This window comes from Uranotaenia lowii, chromosome 1 (assembly GCF_029784155.1).
Source record: "Uranotaenia lowii strain MFRU-FL chromosome 1, ASM2978415v1, whole genome shotgun sequence".
Classification (NCBI taxonomy): domain Eukaryota; kingdom Metazoa; phylum Arthropoda; class Insecta; order Diptera; family Culicidae; genus Uranotaenia; species Uranotaenia lowii.
The window spans coordinates 168,395,561-168,411,404 of record NC_073691.1 but is presented as its reverse complement, the minus strand read 5'-3'; the positions used below and the strand labels follow the sequence as shown (position 1 = coordinate 168,411,404).

Genomic DNA, 15,844 nt, shown 5'->3' with positions numbered 1-15,844 from the left:
AGCTCGTAGGTTAGAAACTGATGAGCGTTTCGGTACGTGACGATCGATGATGTAATTGATTATATGGGAAAATTTCATAGCTGCAGCGTTCGGATCGGAAGATTCCAGTTCAGATTCCCAGTCGATAGCATCGAGCGTTTGTGAAACAGCGACGAAATCAGCGTTCTTAAAGTCGAGAAAGAATTGACCAGGTTTTTCGATGTGGGCAAAAGCTCTAGGAATATCAAGTGAAAGCAGCAGAGCAGGGTGATGAGGAACAACCTTGATCAAGGGCATAGGAGCCTCTTCAATCGTAGCCAATTGGGGTCCGTCGCTGATGAAGCAGAGATCGAGCATGCGACCATTTTCATTCTCTATGCTGTTGATCTCGCGGAGAGTTGCCGTGCTTGGAGAGTCGAGAATCGTGTTGGAAGGCACCGTAAACGAAGATCTGGTTGGATCGGCAAACAAAAAATTGCCTTGCGAGGGAATCCACTTAAGTCCTGGTAGGTTGAAGTCCCCGATGATAACGATGTCGTCTTCAGGAAGCGTGAGAGAACACAATTTAGAAAGGCCGCTGGAAAAGGAATCAGCAAAAGATGCATTTCTAGTACGATCAGGAGGCAGATACACAACCCCAACGTAGAGTTTTTTCGTGCCAAGATCGATACGGGTCCATACGAATTCTTGATCGTTCCATGATTCGTCGTAGATGGGGATGGCTGAAAGAGTGGATCGGATAGCAATCAGAACTCCACCACCTGTGGATTTCGTGCTGTTGTTGGGACCTCTGTCACAACGGAACACAGTGTAGTCAGAGCTGAAGACTTGACTAGACAGGGTTCTATCGTTCAGCCAGGTTTCTGTTAAAGCGATAATATCGTAGCAGGAGCATGATGAGGCTAGCAGATAATCGCTAACGCAGGAGTTGATACCACCAACGTTTTGGTAGTAAAGGTTGAGATGATCGCTTTTCCCAGCAGGCAGATCGTGTCGTTTCACACTGGAACGGGAAGATCCATCACAAGAAGGAAGGTCAACTCGATATGGATACTTGCCTGAGAGAACAGGCTGGAGCACCCCGTTGCCACAATCGAACTCAGGGCCGGGACGACTGATGACGCTGGCAGGAATCAGCGCGACTGAGTCGAAGGGCTCGGGGGTCTCCGAAGTGCCTTGTTCGGTGCGTCCCGGTGATGGAATCCCGTCAGAAGCGATTGATTTGCACAAATCAGCGTTGATGCAGAGGCTGTTGGAAGGTGAGGTCTGGTCACGCGCAGGTAAAGTTCCCAAAGTTGAAGAATACTATGAAAGCAGGCTGGAGAACTTGGGAATAGAATTCCCGATGGCCAAGTCTTCGGGGAAAGGGCAATGTCTTTCAGCTTAGGATCCACCCCGACTTTGAAGGAAATTGACCTGAGCGTGGAGACATCAACATCTTTGCGGACTAGGGCATGAACTTCGGTCGACTCGCATTGTAGACATTCCATAACAAGTTCTTCTATGTCCTTAGCCGTAACACTGTTATGAAGTCGTGCGAGATAAATCCAAAATTTTTTTTCAGGAGGAGCAACTGTCGCAATAGTTTTAACGGTCACTTATTTAGTACCCACACAAGGAGCGACAGTTGGGTTCTCGACTCGTCGCCTCTTGTTGGTGGGAGTAGCTAGGCTAGGCCATGGAGCAGGGATGCGAGGAGATGGGTTGATGTTGGGACGAACGTTCAAAATTTTGTCCAGCTTCAGGTTGGTCGTCGCAAATTCCGACTTCACTTCTGCGACTAAGGAAGCCTGATTCGTCCGCATGTCCGCGATAATGGATTCGTAGCTGCCCAAAGAGCGACGAAAAGCGGCATTTTTAAGAAGTCTGCAACATTCGTCACAGACCCAGAGCAGATTTTTGTAGTCTGCCTTCGACTTAAGGTGCGACGAAAGCAGCCCCGCACACTTTATGTGAAACACCAGGCTGCACAGGCCTTGACAAAGAATGCTGTCGGAGTCACCCGTAGGTTTTGCGCATTTGTCGCAGGCCATATCGTTCAATGACATTCGCGCGGAAAAATTACGAATTTAACAGATTTGTAGTGCCTTGTCTGTGCGAAAGAAAATCTGTGTTGCGATGAATTGATTCACGATTCCTCGTCTGTTTGGAACAATATCTGTGCCACGCTTAGATCGTGATCAGATCAAAACAAACAGCAGTATCAATAGCGAATGCAACGAAACTTTTAGCGAGGTATTCACGGCTCGAAAATCACGGATCAGTAGGGAATTCACTTTGCGCGGCAGCTTCCGGAGTTGAACAATACAGGGATCGAAAAACGGAACGGACTAAACGGCACGGAACACGTTAAAAATATGAATAAAAAACGGAGCGATGTAAGTACACACAATAAAAACAAAATTTACAGAACCTGGGCTTGATTGAAATTTCGGGTCGGAACCAAACAACCATATTTATGTTCTTGTAGACGCGTCTCCATGTGGTCAAAATTTTCGTCAAAAATCGGTATCAATAAATACCGGAAGATTAGTACGGGTACAACACCGAGCTAAATATGCGGTTATTCCGTCGGCTTATTCTCTACACTTTCTTAAACTTTAGATGGACTTTATCAATTTTATCTGGTATCAATTTGATTACGTCCGATTAATGTCTTGGGTTTGAAACACGGAATCCAGGATGCTGTTATAAGGGTTTTGATTTTTTATTTCAGTTCCGTTTTTAATTTAATTTGGAAATTCCCTGAAAAAATAGAAACGGTACATTTTAAGCTGTTAAGAAGGATAAGGTAGGGGAAATAATCACGTTTTCCGGGGTTTCCATCAATTTTAGCCTTCCTTTTTATTTTGTTTGGTTACGAAACGTCGCGATACTAATAAGGAAACCACCGTAATTACCCATAATTGAATGATTCAAGCTGTCGTCTCCATGGTTTTTTTTTTAGAATTTTGACGCCTTTTACCGCAGTGTTTTTGTTGAAAAGTTGGAAAGATGGAATTTTGTTTAACGTCAAGACAGTTTCCCGAGTTCAGAAAACGTGCTTCGCAAAAGTTAAAACATTTTCAATTCCGGCAAACATATTATTTCCACAATGTCAGTACCATACATTTGCGCCTTTCCGTATGGGTCTGCAATAAACATGAACATCTTGAGAAATTCAATATACTGCTGTCCCGATACCTGAGAATCAGCACACATTCATTTGCTAATTAATCGAGCGGGAATTCCAGTAAATCGAGCCATTTCGAGCACTTTGTGAGATTTCTGAGGTATTAATTTTCCCGCAGGCACTCTTGGAACAGAAAGCTGAAAAAAGCACTTGGGTCGAATGAAAGATGGTGGAAAGCAATATATTTTGCGTAGAAACATATTTGTAATGGAGGTCGCGCACTAATGACCTCCCCGGGCAGGCAGTGGTAAGAAAACGTGTCCTCGGCAACAGCCAAATAAGTCACGTCCGACTAAGTTGATTGACACCAGGATATGGGTCCGAGACGAAATAAAGAGGACAGCCATGCACGCAAAAATATAAAAATAAATCAAGAAAATACGGAAAACCAAACAAAGTGCTATATGTTTGAAGATATTTAAAACCGCACGTGTTAAAGTTATATGATTGATGGTACTGTCTGAATTTTCCCGGAATATTCATCAAACGTACATATGTTACAATACAATGTGAGAAATTGACGCTTCGACGCCATCGATTATTTTTGAAGTGGTCCACTGCCGGAAAATGTGCGGCATCAGAGCTTCCCGCTGTGATTGTTAACAGCTTCCACAGAAGAAAAAACCCAGCAAAAATGGAAAGCCAAGAGCTGAGTGTCCCGAAGATAGACATCTCAGCACATGGCAACAAATAATTTCCCGACCCCTCGAACGTCGAGGCGTCTTTCCGAATGAAAAAGCCATTTTGCGCGGGAAAATCATTCTCCGGCAACCGTTTTCTTTCATCGGATTAAAGAAACCATTGCCATTTGCTTTGAGCAGCGAGCCGGAATTTTTTTCCGAGAATTCGTCGCACCCCCGCAAATAAGATAACCTGTCTAGAGAAATTTGGCAGTGCTTTTGACGAAGGACAAATTGAAGAAAATGTTCAAAACGCGCACGGTGATAATGAGGTGTAAAATTGCATTTTTGTTTCGATTTTTGAAATGTTCAAGTGTCAAATAAGCTTCAGTAAGAAGACAAAGACTTAAACTGGGGTAGATCGAAAAAGTTTTGGCTTCAAATGGAAAAAAAACTTTTTTGCAATAGCCTTTCAAACGACTTAGAAAATGTTCATGAAGTTTTCTTACTGTACTGCCCCTTTTCGCAAATGGTGTATTTTAATAATTTTTAAGTTATGGATAGAAAACGCTTCTTTATGATTGAAATTAATTGAAATTAACTGAAAACTTATTTTTGATCCAAGATTATGCCCAAAATATCGAAAAATTTATGACCCCCGGCTCGTTCCATGTGAAAAAATTTGTTATATACATGTCTCATGAGCAATATTTAAAGCTACAAGTTACACCCACATCCCAGACTTTACACCAATAATGAGCTTCCTTGGAGCTGATATTATCGGTATAAGATTCTATGCCGGGCCGGCATTAAAAAGCTTTCTAATAACTGGCATTGTTGAATCTGAATTCTGAATTCTGAATCTGAATTCTGAATCTGAATTCTGAATCTGAATTCTGAATCTGAATTCTGAATCTGAATTCTGAATCTGAATTCTGAATCTGAATTCTGAATCTGAATTCTGAATCTGAATTCTGAATCTGAATTCTGAATCTGAATTCTGAATCTGAATTCTGAATCTGAATTCTGAATCTGAATTCTGAATCTGAATTCTGAATCTGAATTCTGAATCTGAATTCTGAATCTGAATTCTGAATCTGAATTCTGAATCTGAATTCTGAATCTGAATTCTGAATCTGAATTCTGAATCTGAATTCTGAATCTGAATTCTGAATCTGAATTCTGAATCTGAATTCTGAATCTGAATTCTGAATCTGAATTCTGAATCTGAATTCTGAATCTGAATTCTGAATCTGAATTCTGAATCTGAATTCTGAATCTGAATCCGAATCTGAATTCTGAATCTGAATTCTGAATCTGAATTCTGAATCTCAATTCTGAATCTCAATTCTGAATCTGAATTCTGAATCTGAATTCTGAATCTGAATTCTGAATCTGAATTCTGAATCTGAATTCTGAATCTGAATTCTGAATCTGAATTCGTAATCTGAATTCTGAATCTGAATTCTGAATCTGAATTCTGAATCTGAATTCTGAATCTGAATTCTGAATCTGAATTCTGAATCTGAATTCTGAATCTGAATTCTGAATCTGAATTCTGAATCTGAATTCTGAATCTGAATTCTGAATCTGAATTCTGAATCTGAATTCTGAATCTGAATTCTGAATCTGAATTCTGAATCTGAATTCTGAATCTGAATTCTGAATCTGAATTCTGAATCTGAATTCTGAATCTGAATTCTGAATCTGAATTCTGAATCTGAATTCTGAATCTGAATTCTGAATCTGAATTCTGAATCTGAATTCTGAATCTGAATTCTGAATCTGAATTCTGAATCTGAATTCTGAATCTGAATTCTGAATCTGAATTCTGAATCTGAATTCTGAATCTGAATTCTGAATCTGAATTCTGAATCTGAATTCTGAATCTGAATTCTGAATCTGAATTCTGAATCTGAATTCTGAATCTGAATTCTGAATCTGAATTCTGAATCTGAATTCTGAATCTGAATTCTGAATCTGAATTCTGAATCTGAATTCTGAATCTGAATTCTGAATCTGAATTCTGAATCTGAATTCTGAATCTGAATTCTGAATCGGAATTCTGAATCTGAATTCTGAATCTGAATTCTGAATCTGAATTCTGAATCTGAATTCTGAATCTGAATTCTGAATTCTGAATCTGAATTCTGAATCTGAACTCTGAACTCTGAATCTGAATTCTGAATCTGAATTCTGAATTCTGAATCTGAATTCTGAATCTGAATTCTGGATCTGAATTCTGAATCTGAATTCTGAATCTGAATTCTGAATCTGAATTCTGAATCTGAATTCTGAATATGAATTCTGAATCTGAATTCTGAATCTGAATTCTGAATCTGAATTCTGAATCTGAATTCTGAATCTGAATTCTGAATCTGAATTCTGAATCTGAATTCTGAATCTGAATTCTGAATCTGAATTTTGAATCTGAATTCTGAATCTGAATTCTGAATCTGAATTCTGAATCTGAATTCTGAATCTGAATTCTGAATCTGAATTCTGAATCTGAATTCTGAATCTGAATTCTGAATCTGAATTCTGAATCTGAATTCTGAATCTGAATTCTGAATCTGAATTCTGAATCTGAACGAAATGGTGCTGATCACTAACCTGATAGTAGCGCAAACAAGCAAAATTACAGTTTGGCCGTATAAAACCAAGAAGACCAGAGTTGATTGTAGGCGATTTCCATTATCATTATGTATATTGCCACAAAATAACTAGGGAAAAAAATCGTTTGAATAACCTTTTCACACATCCAAACATTTTGTATAAATTTCGTTATTGGACTTACGATTAAATTCATTTCAATGAGAAGGGAATGGTTCTACGAAAAATCCTTCTTTGCTTTACAAAGTTTTTCACGTTTGTCAAAAATTATTTGTATTTATTGATCGAGAGATTAAACCGTTTCAATAAGTTTCTAGAAATTTCAAATAACAAAATCTGTCAGTAATGTTTGCTTTAAAATAACTATTGGAAAATCATTTTTCATAATAAAATCATTATTCCATGAATTCTGCAGATATGCATGGTATATTTTGAAAAAAATTCTCCCATATGAAGATTCACGTTTTATACAATTCCTCCTCCTGAATATCAAAGGATTTTTACCAACTTCTCGTAATTTTATTATGTGTTCGTCCTTCTCACCTCGACAGGCAAACCAATAATTTAATCAACTGTAGCCATCGACTGATAATGATCGCATGCAGCCGCAAGCGCTCATTGCCATCGAAAGCGATATGGAGACTTCTGACCGTGGTGCTGACGATGCTGCTGTCCTCTCAGCAACCGATCGGGGGAGGCAGGTGGGCCTGGGGCAGCGGCCGGAAGCGCATCCTTTTTGCGTTGGCATCGCCGGCTGGAAATGCAACTTCCGCATCGGCCACACCCAATGCCATCGAATCGGTTGTGGACATCATTCCGCCGGCTCCCGTTCCGATGGATCTCACCGGAAACGTTACCCACACCCTGCTGCTGGAAATCAACAGCACCGTCCCGTTTCCGGCGGCCAAGCGAGGCCAGTGCCGCTGCTGGAACTCGTCGGACGATTTCACCGAGGAGTCCCAGTGCCGTTGCGAGGGGTCATCCATCATGCGGATCCCCCAGAAGCTTACGGCAATGCACAAACTCACCCTGGAGAAGGTCGGCATCAAGCGGCTCCGGGAGAACGCTCTGACCGTTTATGCTGCGGATTTGCAGGATCTGTAAGTTCTGGTTGCCATCACTTGGTTAGTTTATTGTACCGTTACCTGATTATTTGTTAGCACTGAAGCGAAGAACGGGAGCTTTGTGGTTGAGAGAAAAACCAATTACCCCACGGGGGCTTTTGGAAAAGGGTAAATAATTCAACGGAAACAGTGTGATTTATTGGATCACCGGAACGTTGCCTCGGGGAAGGATAAGCTTTATTTATGGAAAAAAGGCAAGTAGAAAAGGAGAGATTGATTAACTGGATCAACATTTTGAACCCCACATGAAAAATTCAGGGCTTGTATTAGATGCTTGTTGCACAGCGTATTTTGAGGTAGCAATGTTATGTACACTCGCTGTTGCGATAAAACAAAATTGAAAATTAGAAGAAAAGTTTAAAGCGGCCTGATTTCGCATTGCATTTGCATTTTGCTAAGGAAGGAAGGGATTTTCAGAAGTAGTTTTTTATAGCCTCAAATTCAGTGCAAATTATCGGTCTTTTGCATATGTACTTGATTCAATAAATAAAACATACCTATTGTTTCACTCAAATCTTGTTTGCAATACCTATAGATTATCCACCCATTAAGACAGAAAAAATATAAAAAATAATTGCATCAGTTCATTCGCTGCTCATCGTCCAGCGAGTTCGGTTGTGTTTTCGGAAGCTCCAATAGTTCATCGACAGTGCTGAGTGAAAAAGAGTGCTCCTGCTAGTGTTCTACTGTCCGCCGATAAGTATCTTTTATTATCTATTGTGATAACGTGAAAACAAAGACCTTTTGAATTTGGCTTACCTTTTATTGCTGGAGGCCTAGCTTCCAGCTTAACCATGGCTGCGAAAGATCCCAACATGGATTTTGATCAACAAGACCTGACACATATGCCGGAAACCCAAAATGATCCATTTTCTTTGAATGATCCCTCCTCTCTTTCCCCTCCAGTAATTATTCCTGAATCACCTAACCCTTCTTCGTCTCCTCAAATTTCTGAAATTCTTCCTACTGCCTCTCCGTCTCAATCTGGACGTGATGTTACATTTTCATCGTTACCGATGTCGTCTTCAATAGAAGTACGTTCATTTCCGACCAAACGGTCGAAATGTTACCCTGAAACCGCTGAGGGACCATTTGAAGTTTTTATACGACAAAAAGATAAGCCTATCAATGTTCTCCTCGATTCCGCGGAGATTCATAAACGTTTTCGTACGGTTAAAGAAATCCGTAAGATAAGTTTGAGAAAGGTTCGAATCATTTTCACTAGTCGAGAAGAAGCGAACGAAGTTGTAAAAAACGAATTACTTTGTAGCCTTTATCGTGTATATGTTCCGAGTGAGAGAGTAGAAATTCATGGTGTGATTTACCAACCGGATGTAGATCTTCGTTATTTGGTTGAAGAAGGATTAGGTACGTTTAAGGACCCGAGAGTGCCTAATGTTTCCGTTTTAGAATGTCACCAATTGGTGGAATCTCAAATATTAGGAGATAAAAAATCTTTTATTCCATCAAGTGCCATACGTGTAACTTTTGTGGGTAATGTATTACCAGATTATTTCATGATTGATCATGTGCTTATTCCGGTTCGATTATTTTCCCCAAAACCCATGCTTTGTGATAAGTGTAAAAAATTTGGTCATACTCATCATGTTTGTGCAAACAAGGTATGTTGTGGTAAATGTGGTCAACTTCACAAGGAGAGTGAGTGTTCTGTAATTGAGGCTGTTTGCATCCAGTGTAAGGGAACTCATCCTAATCTCTCTTAACTAGACTGTCCAGTTTATCAGCAGCGTGCTTTGCTAGCAAAAAAGAGAGCTTTTCAAAAATCTAAATTGAGTTACGCTGAAATGGTTCGCGCGGTGAGTGGTAGATTCGAAGATGAAAATATCTATAGTTCTCTGAGTGATATGTCTGACTACGATGAAGCATTTCCAGAGCTAGTAACCTTAGAAAATCAAAAGAGAAAAAAGCTCACCCCTACACGGCAATCTAAAAAATCTAAGTTGGTCAACATAAATTCCTCAACTAATCTCCCCCATCTCCTAATCTGATTGAACCTTCCACTAGAGCCGTAAAAGAGCATTCTTCGATCCCTCCTGGTTTCAATACGAACGACTCTAGTCCAACATATAACACATCAACTTCTGACAAATTCAACATCACCCAATTGATTCAACTTTTATCAAGTGTCTTAAACCTTGATCCTACATGGGTAGAGCTTATAAAGAAACTGACTCCAATTTTGAAACCTCTTCTTGCGAAACTCATTGTTGCTCGGCCAATTATTGGTGTATTCCTGACTATCGATGGCTAATTTCAATCAAAGAAAAATGCTCTCCTTCCTACAATGGAATTGTCGAAGTATTCTTCGCTCCTTTTTATTGGAAATTAATGCCGCCTGCTTTGCTCTATGCGAAACATTTCTAGTGGACCGTGATACTAGAGCCGGAGGAGTTTTATTGGGAATAAGAAATGAACTATCATTTAAAAGAATAACTTTATCAAATACTAGTCCAATTGAAATTGTTGCTTGTTCTATCAAAATCAATAATGATTTAATCTCAGTAGCTTCTATTTATATTCCTCCAAATGTTAGATTGAACGCAAATATGCTCCGAAACATAATTTCTCAACTTCCTCCTCCAAGATTGATACTTGGGGACTTTAATTCTCATGGTTGTGCATGGGGTGAACCCGAAGATGATAGAAGAGCTGCAATTATATATGATTTGCTGGAAGAATTTGAATTGTCAGTATTAAACACTGGACAAATTACCCGCATAGCTTGCCCTCCAACAAGATGTAGTAGAGTTGATCTTTCATTAATTTCATCTACTTTAGCTTTAAATTCAACTTGGTCCGTTTTAAATGATCCAGCTGGAAGTGATCACCTTCCTATAAAAATTCAACTATCTTCACATGTTTTTACAAACATTTTTGTTCCATTTGATTTTTGTAAAAATATAAATTGGAAAAACTATTCAACATTTATTTCTGATACTATATCTAAATCAATGCCGTTAGAAAATTATGAAATCTATCAATTTCTAACGAAACTCATAATTCAAGCAGCAACATATGCACAATCAAAACCTATAATAAAAAATTTGACGCCACGAAAACCACCCACACTTTGGTGGGACCAAGAATGTAGTGAAATTGTTATAAAACGTTCAGAAGCATTTAAAGCTTTTAGAAAATTTGGAAGGATGGAATTATTTTTAAAATACAAAGAAATTGAAGCAAAAAGCAAACGAATGTTTAAAACTAAAAAAAAGAATTTTTGGAAAACTTATGTTGAATCACTTACTCAAGAAACTGCGATGTCCAGTCTTTGGTCAACAGCTCGAAAAATGAGGAATTTTTTCCCTCCATCTGACAATATAGAAGAAAATAACGATAACTGGATATTTGATTTTTCCAATAAAATTTGTCCTTTGTTTGTGCCAGTTGAAAATCCTATATTCTACCAAGGCTCTGATGTTTTTAGAAGTGTGATCAATGATTTTACAATTTAAGAGCTAGAACATGCATTGGAAGCATGCAATAATTCATCACCGGGATTAGATGAAATAAAGTTCTCCATGATAAAAAATTTACCTACATCAGCAAAGTTGCTTCTTATCAAATCTTTCAATTGGATTTTCAGAACAAACAGTATTCCAGAATCTTGGAAAAACATAAAAATTGTAGCAATCATTAAACCTGGCAAAAATCCTACCCAATCTGACTCTTATCGACCGATAGGTCTGATTTCTTGTTGCAGAAAAAAATTAAAAAAAAAATGATTCAATTTCGTTTGGAATGCATTTTCGAAAGTAAACATTTTTTATCACCAACACAATACGGGTTTCGGCAAGCACGCAGTACAAGGGACTGTCAAGTTATGCTTGCAACTGATATACAAATAGCTTTTGAATCAAAACAAGAGTTGGCTTCTGTGTTTCTTGATATTAGAGGTGCGTATGATGCGGTTTTGATTGACATTTTATGTAAAAAAACTTAACAATTTTGGGATACCTTGTCAGTTCACATCATTTTTATATTCGTTGTTGTCCTTCAAAAGAATGCATTTTTCCATAGAAATGAAAACAAATCGACTCGGAATAGCTTTTATGGCTTGACGCAGGGATCTGTACTAAGTCCACTTTTGTACAATATATACATAAATGATATTGATAGATGTATTCCAAATGGGTGTTATTTGGTGCAATATGCTGACGATAGTTGCCTTTATACAATTGGTAAAGAAACATTAGTAATCGATAGAGCTCTCCAATTAGCGTTAAACAACCTTTCTGATTGGGCTTCGAAATTGGGGTTTGAATTTTCATCTTCCAAAACCGAAAGCGTGGTATTTTCCAGAAAAAGATCTCCTTCCTCGATTTCACTTGAATTAAATCAAATAAAGATTAAACAGTCCACCGGTTTCAATTATTTGGGCGTTTGGTTCGATTCTAAATGTACTTGGAAATTACACATTGAGTATCTTCTCCGTAAATGTCAAAGGCGAATGAATTTCCTTCGCACCATTTGTGGAACTTGGTGGGGTTCACACCCCAACGATATGATAAAACTCTACAAAACTACCATTTTATCAGTACTTGAGTATGGTTGTTTTATTTTTCATCAAACAGCCAAAACACATTTTTTTAAATTGGAAAGAATTCAATATAAAAGTCTTCGGCTTTGTTTAGGTTTACTAACATCAACTCATACGATGTCAGTGGAAGTTTTAGCAGGGGTGTTACCATTGAATATTCGCTTCATGCAGTTGAATTGCCGCTATTTGATAAATAATCACATAAGATCTTCGCATATAATGGATAAATTGGATACACTATTTGACATGAACCCAGCATCATCCTATTTGAAATCCTACCGACAGTGCTTGTCGATTCCGTCGTCTCCTGAACAAAGAGCGAATTATTTTGATATAAATCCAGATGAGATGTTTGTACCTATGATGTTGACTCCTCAATTCAAGAAATTTTTTCTAACCTTAACGAAAGTCATCCTAGAACGCATATAAAACTGATTTGCGATGAAAAAATCTCAGAATATTCTGTAGAAAATCAATTTTTTACAGATGGGTCTTTTAAAGAAGACGTTTCGGGGTTTGGGGTTAATAATTTAAACCATTCGGTCTCCTTCAAGATGAGAAGTCCTAGTTCGATTTATACGGCAGAGTTGACAGCCATATGGTATGTTTGTGAGTATATCAAATCTTTACTCGTTGATAGATACTTAATTGTTACAGATAGCCTTAGCTCCTTAAATGCTATGAACAAATTAAGACTTAGCAGTAAAACAAATCAAATCATTTTTAAAATTAAGGAAGCGTTATCGGTTATTTCTACGAACGGTTCCAAAGTTTCGTTTTTGTGGGTTCCTTCTCATTTCGGTACTGATGGAAATGAGAAAGCTGATACCTTAGCAAAACGAGGGACATATGACGGAGATGAATTTTTTAGACATTTAGATCCGGTTGACTACTATTCTTTGGTAAACTCTATAGCTTTGAGCTCATGGCAGCAACAATGGGATGAAAGTCCATTAGGGAGATTCTGTTTTAGTATAATCCCGACCGTAAAAGATAAACCCTGGTTTTCAAAAATAGCTAATTGTAGCCGAATGTTTATTAAAAATATGTCACGTATCATTTCTAACCATACGACTTTGAGAACACATCTTTACAGAATCAATATCGTCGACTCCAACTTATGTGAATGTGGACAGGACTATGAGCACATCGACCACATTGTATGGAGTTGCCCAAGATTTGAGGAAAATCGAAGTATGTTGGCCAGGGAATTGATCCGTTGTGGGAAGCACACCAATATACCTTTGAGAGACGTCCTTGGAATGAATGATATAATCAGCATGTCATTGATCAACGAGTTTTTGATAAAATCTCATGTTAAGTTGCGATAGTTTTTAATGTATATTTGTGATAGTTTTATAGAACTTTCAGAAGAATCGTTACTGTTATACCTATAATACTTTTAAAAAATAACTAAAATTAAAATCAAAATTGTAAAAGATACCCGGCTCAGAGATGGTAAATGCCAATAGAGCCTTCAAATGTAGTGGTTAAATAAAAAAAAAAACAAAAAACTGCATCAATTCCAAAATGTATGCCTGGTCTAAAATATGATGTTTATTAGACCGCTGCGCTGCAAGCTTTGTATGAAAATTTCAAATTTTTAAAATTTTTTACTTTTTACAACTCCCATGACTTTCTTGGTTATTTTTGCTGCCAGAAAAAGCAATAAAAATTTTGGAAGCGATCCATACAGTCCTGAATTAGCGGAACGAGTTTTTATTTTATATGGAAATTTGTATGGGAAATCAGAATTTTTCATTCAAAAATCGCCAGAGCTGTACTGAAAGTTCCAAAAAATATAACTTTCAATGAAAAATGTTCTCTGATTTTTGCAGTAGAATTAATGTGAACAAACCACAAACCTAACTTTTACCCCAGGAAAGATATTCGATGTTATACAAAATTTTTGTTTTAGAAAGTTTTATTTTAAATTTCAGCGTTTTTTGACTACTTATTTGAAAGCTGTGAAACCGTAGGATGAGTATAGAAAATCTCAAAAAACTGCTTTGCATAGCCAGAAAATTCTTTGATTTGTATAACATTTGCAAAAACATTTCAAGAAATTATTAAAAGCTCTAGCAAGTAAAGTCTGCTATTTTTAAATACTTTTCAATGGATTCAGATTTTTTATTTTGAAACGATAATAACTTTTTTCATGAAATTCTTAGCTGCTTGTCATGTTAGCAAAAAATGAAGCTTAAGAATAGCCAAAACCAAAGATTCAAGACCGACTTCTCTAGGTCGGCAACCTACGGCTCGCGAGCCTCATGCGGCTCTTTTGATGTAAAGCTGCGGCTCTTTAGTTCATTGCGATAATGTTATATGTATTTTAGAATAAAAATAGAAATTGTGCTAAAGCGATGATTGTGTCTTGTGACCTGGCATACAAATTTTCATAGGTCCAGAAGAGAATTTTAAAATTGCACCCGTTGTAGGAACAGGTGGAGAGAATAAAAGGGTAAAATAACATTTTTTAAAGCCTGGTTTTTATTTTTTTTTTTTATATATATTTACTGTTTTTGAAGCATCAACATAGAGATTAAAATTCAATTTCTCTTTAACCGTCAATGCTGTCAATGTCAATAACTGTTATTTTCGAACAAAAAATTTACATTTAAAAAAGAATAATTTTTTTATTAACATAACGCGTGTATATTTTTGAATCAATCCAACACAAAAATTGAGCTGTAGCTAGTAGGATAGTTAAAATTTATCATTTTCTAAAAAAATTGTTCTAAAATAGCCTCTGTTTTGTTATTAAAGAGCATTTTAAGCACTCGCAATCACTTTTTTCCCCTCTATGAAAATAATTCAGTTGAAATTTCCAAAACTTTATTAGAAACTAGCTGACCCGGTGTGCTTTGCTACACCTTTCAAAATCGAATGGTATTTTAAGAATTTACTCAAATTTCTATTGTTTCGTTGGCATTATTTTAAATCAAATTATAACATAATTCATAAGCAACCGCTTTAAAATGAGAGCTGCAGCTAGAGTTTCGGATTGCAATCCAAAAATAACTATCTATATTCAGAATCTTGATCCATAAATTTGTGTTAAAGATCTGATAATTTTAATCTGTTTCTTTAAGCTTCGCCCTAAAAAAGGAGGGTCTCAAATAAATCGTACGCAAACAATCACACTGATAAAATATGGTTGTTTTGCTTGATATATTCTGGATTTATGCTAAGAAACTTACAAAAATCTTTTTGTATCAAATATTGTTCCATTGGTTGATAAGTTTTAAAGCTTTACAACAAAATTAATATGGAACCTCCTCCTTTCTTATCCTCTCTAAACTGTAAAGCGAAAGGGTCTATAACAATCATAGAAACATATCTCGTAACCAAGTACCTTTACATGCCGCATTTGTTTCCATTTGTTGGCTTCGTTAGCATAAATTGAGAACTAATGCTAAGAAAATTGTATTGGGCTCACCTCCCTTCTCCTATGTACCTACTCACTGAAAGGAGGATGGTATTTATGTCAGATAATCATAGAATCATACCAAAATGATTTCCATGTTAAGTTATGTCCATTGCTCGGAAAAAAAAGTTAAATGCAAGCTTTCCTCTTCCCTTCCTTTATTCCCAATTCTATCATCCCACTGCAAGAAAGGAATTGTTTGACATAAAAAAATTTCCGTCATAAAATACCATCCCATGCGAAATTTGGTTTTATTTGCGTGGTAAATTCTTGAGTTATGCATAAACCTGAAAGGAAGTACCATCCCCCTTCCGTTCTCCCCATTGAATGGAGGGGTGAGAACTTAAT

General features: G+C 37.2%; 1 protein-coding gene across 1 annotated transcript in view; it reads left to right on the top strand.

Annotated features, from left to right (window-relative positions):
- The first annotated feature begins 2,269 nt into the window (after positions 1–2,269).
- Positions 2,270–15,844, top strand: part of LOC129738135 (lutropin-choriogonadotropic hormone receptor) — an 83,967-nt gene continuing 70,392 nt past the window's right edge. Inside the window, 2 exon segments of the mRNA XM_055729316.1 lie at positions 2,270–2,357; positions 6,936–7,484. Of these exon segments, the coding sequence (XP_055585291.1) occupies positions 2,356–2,357; positions 6,936–7,484 (551 nt within the window). The 5' untranslated portion in view covers positions 2,270–2,355.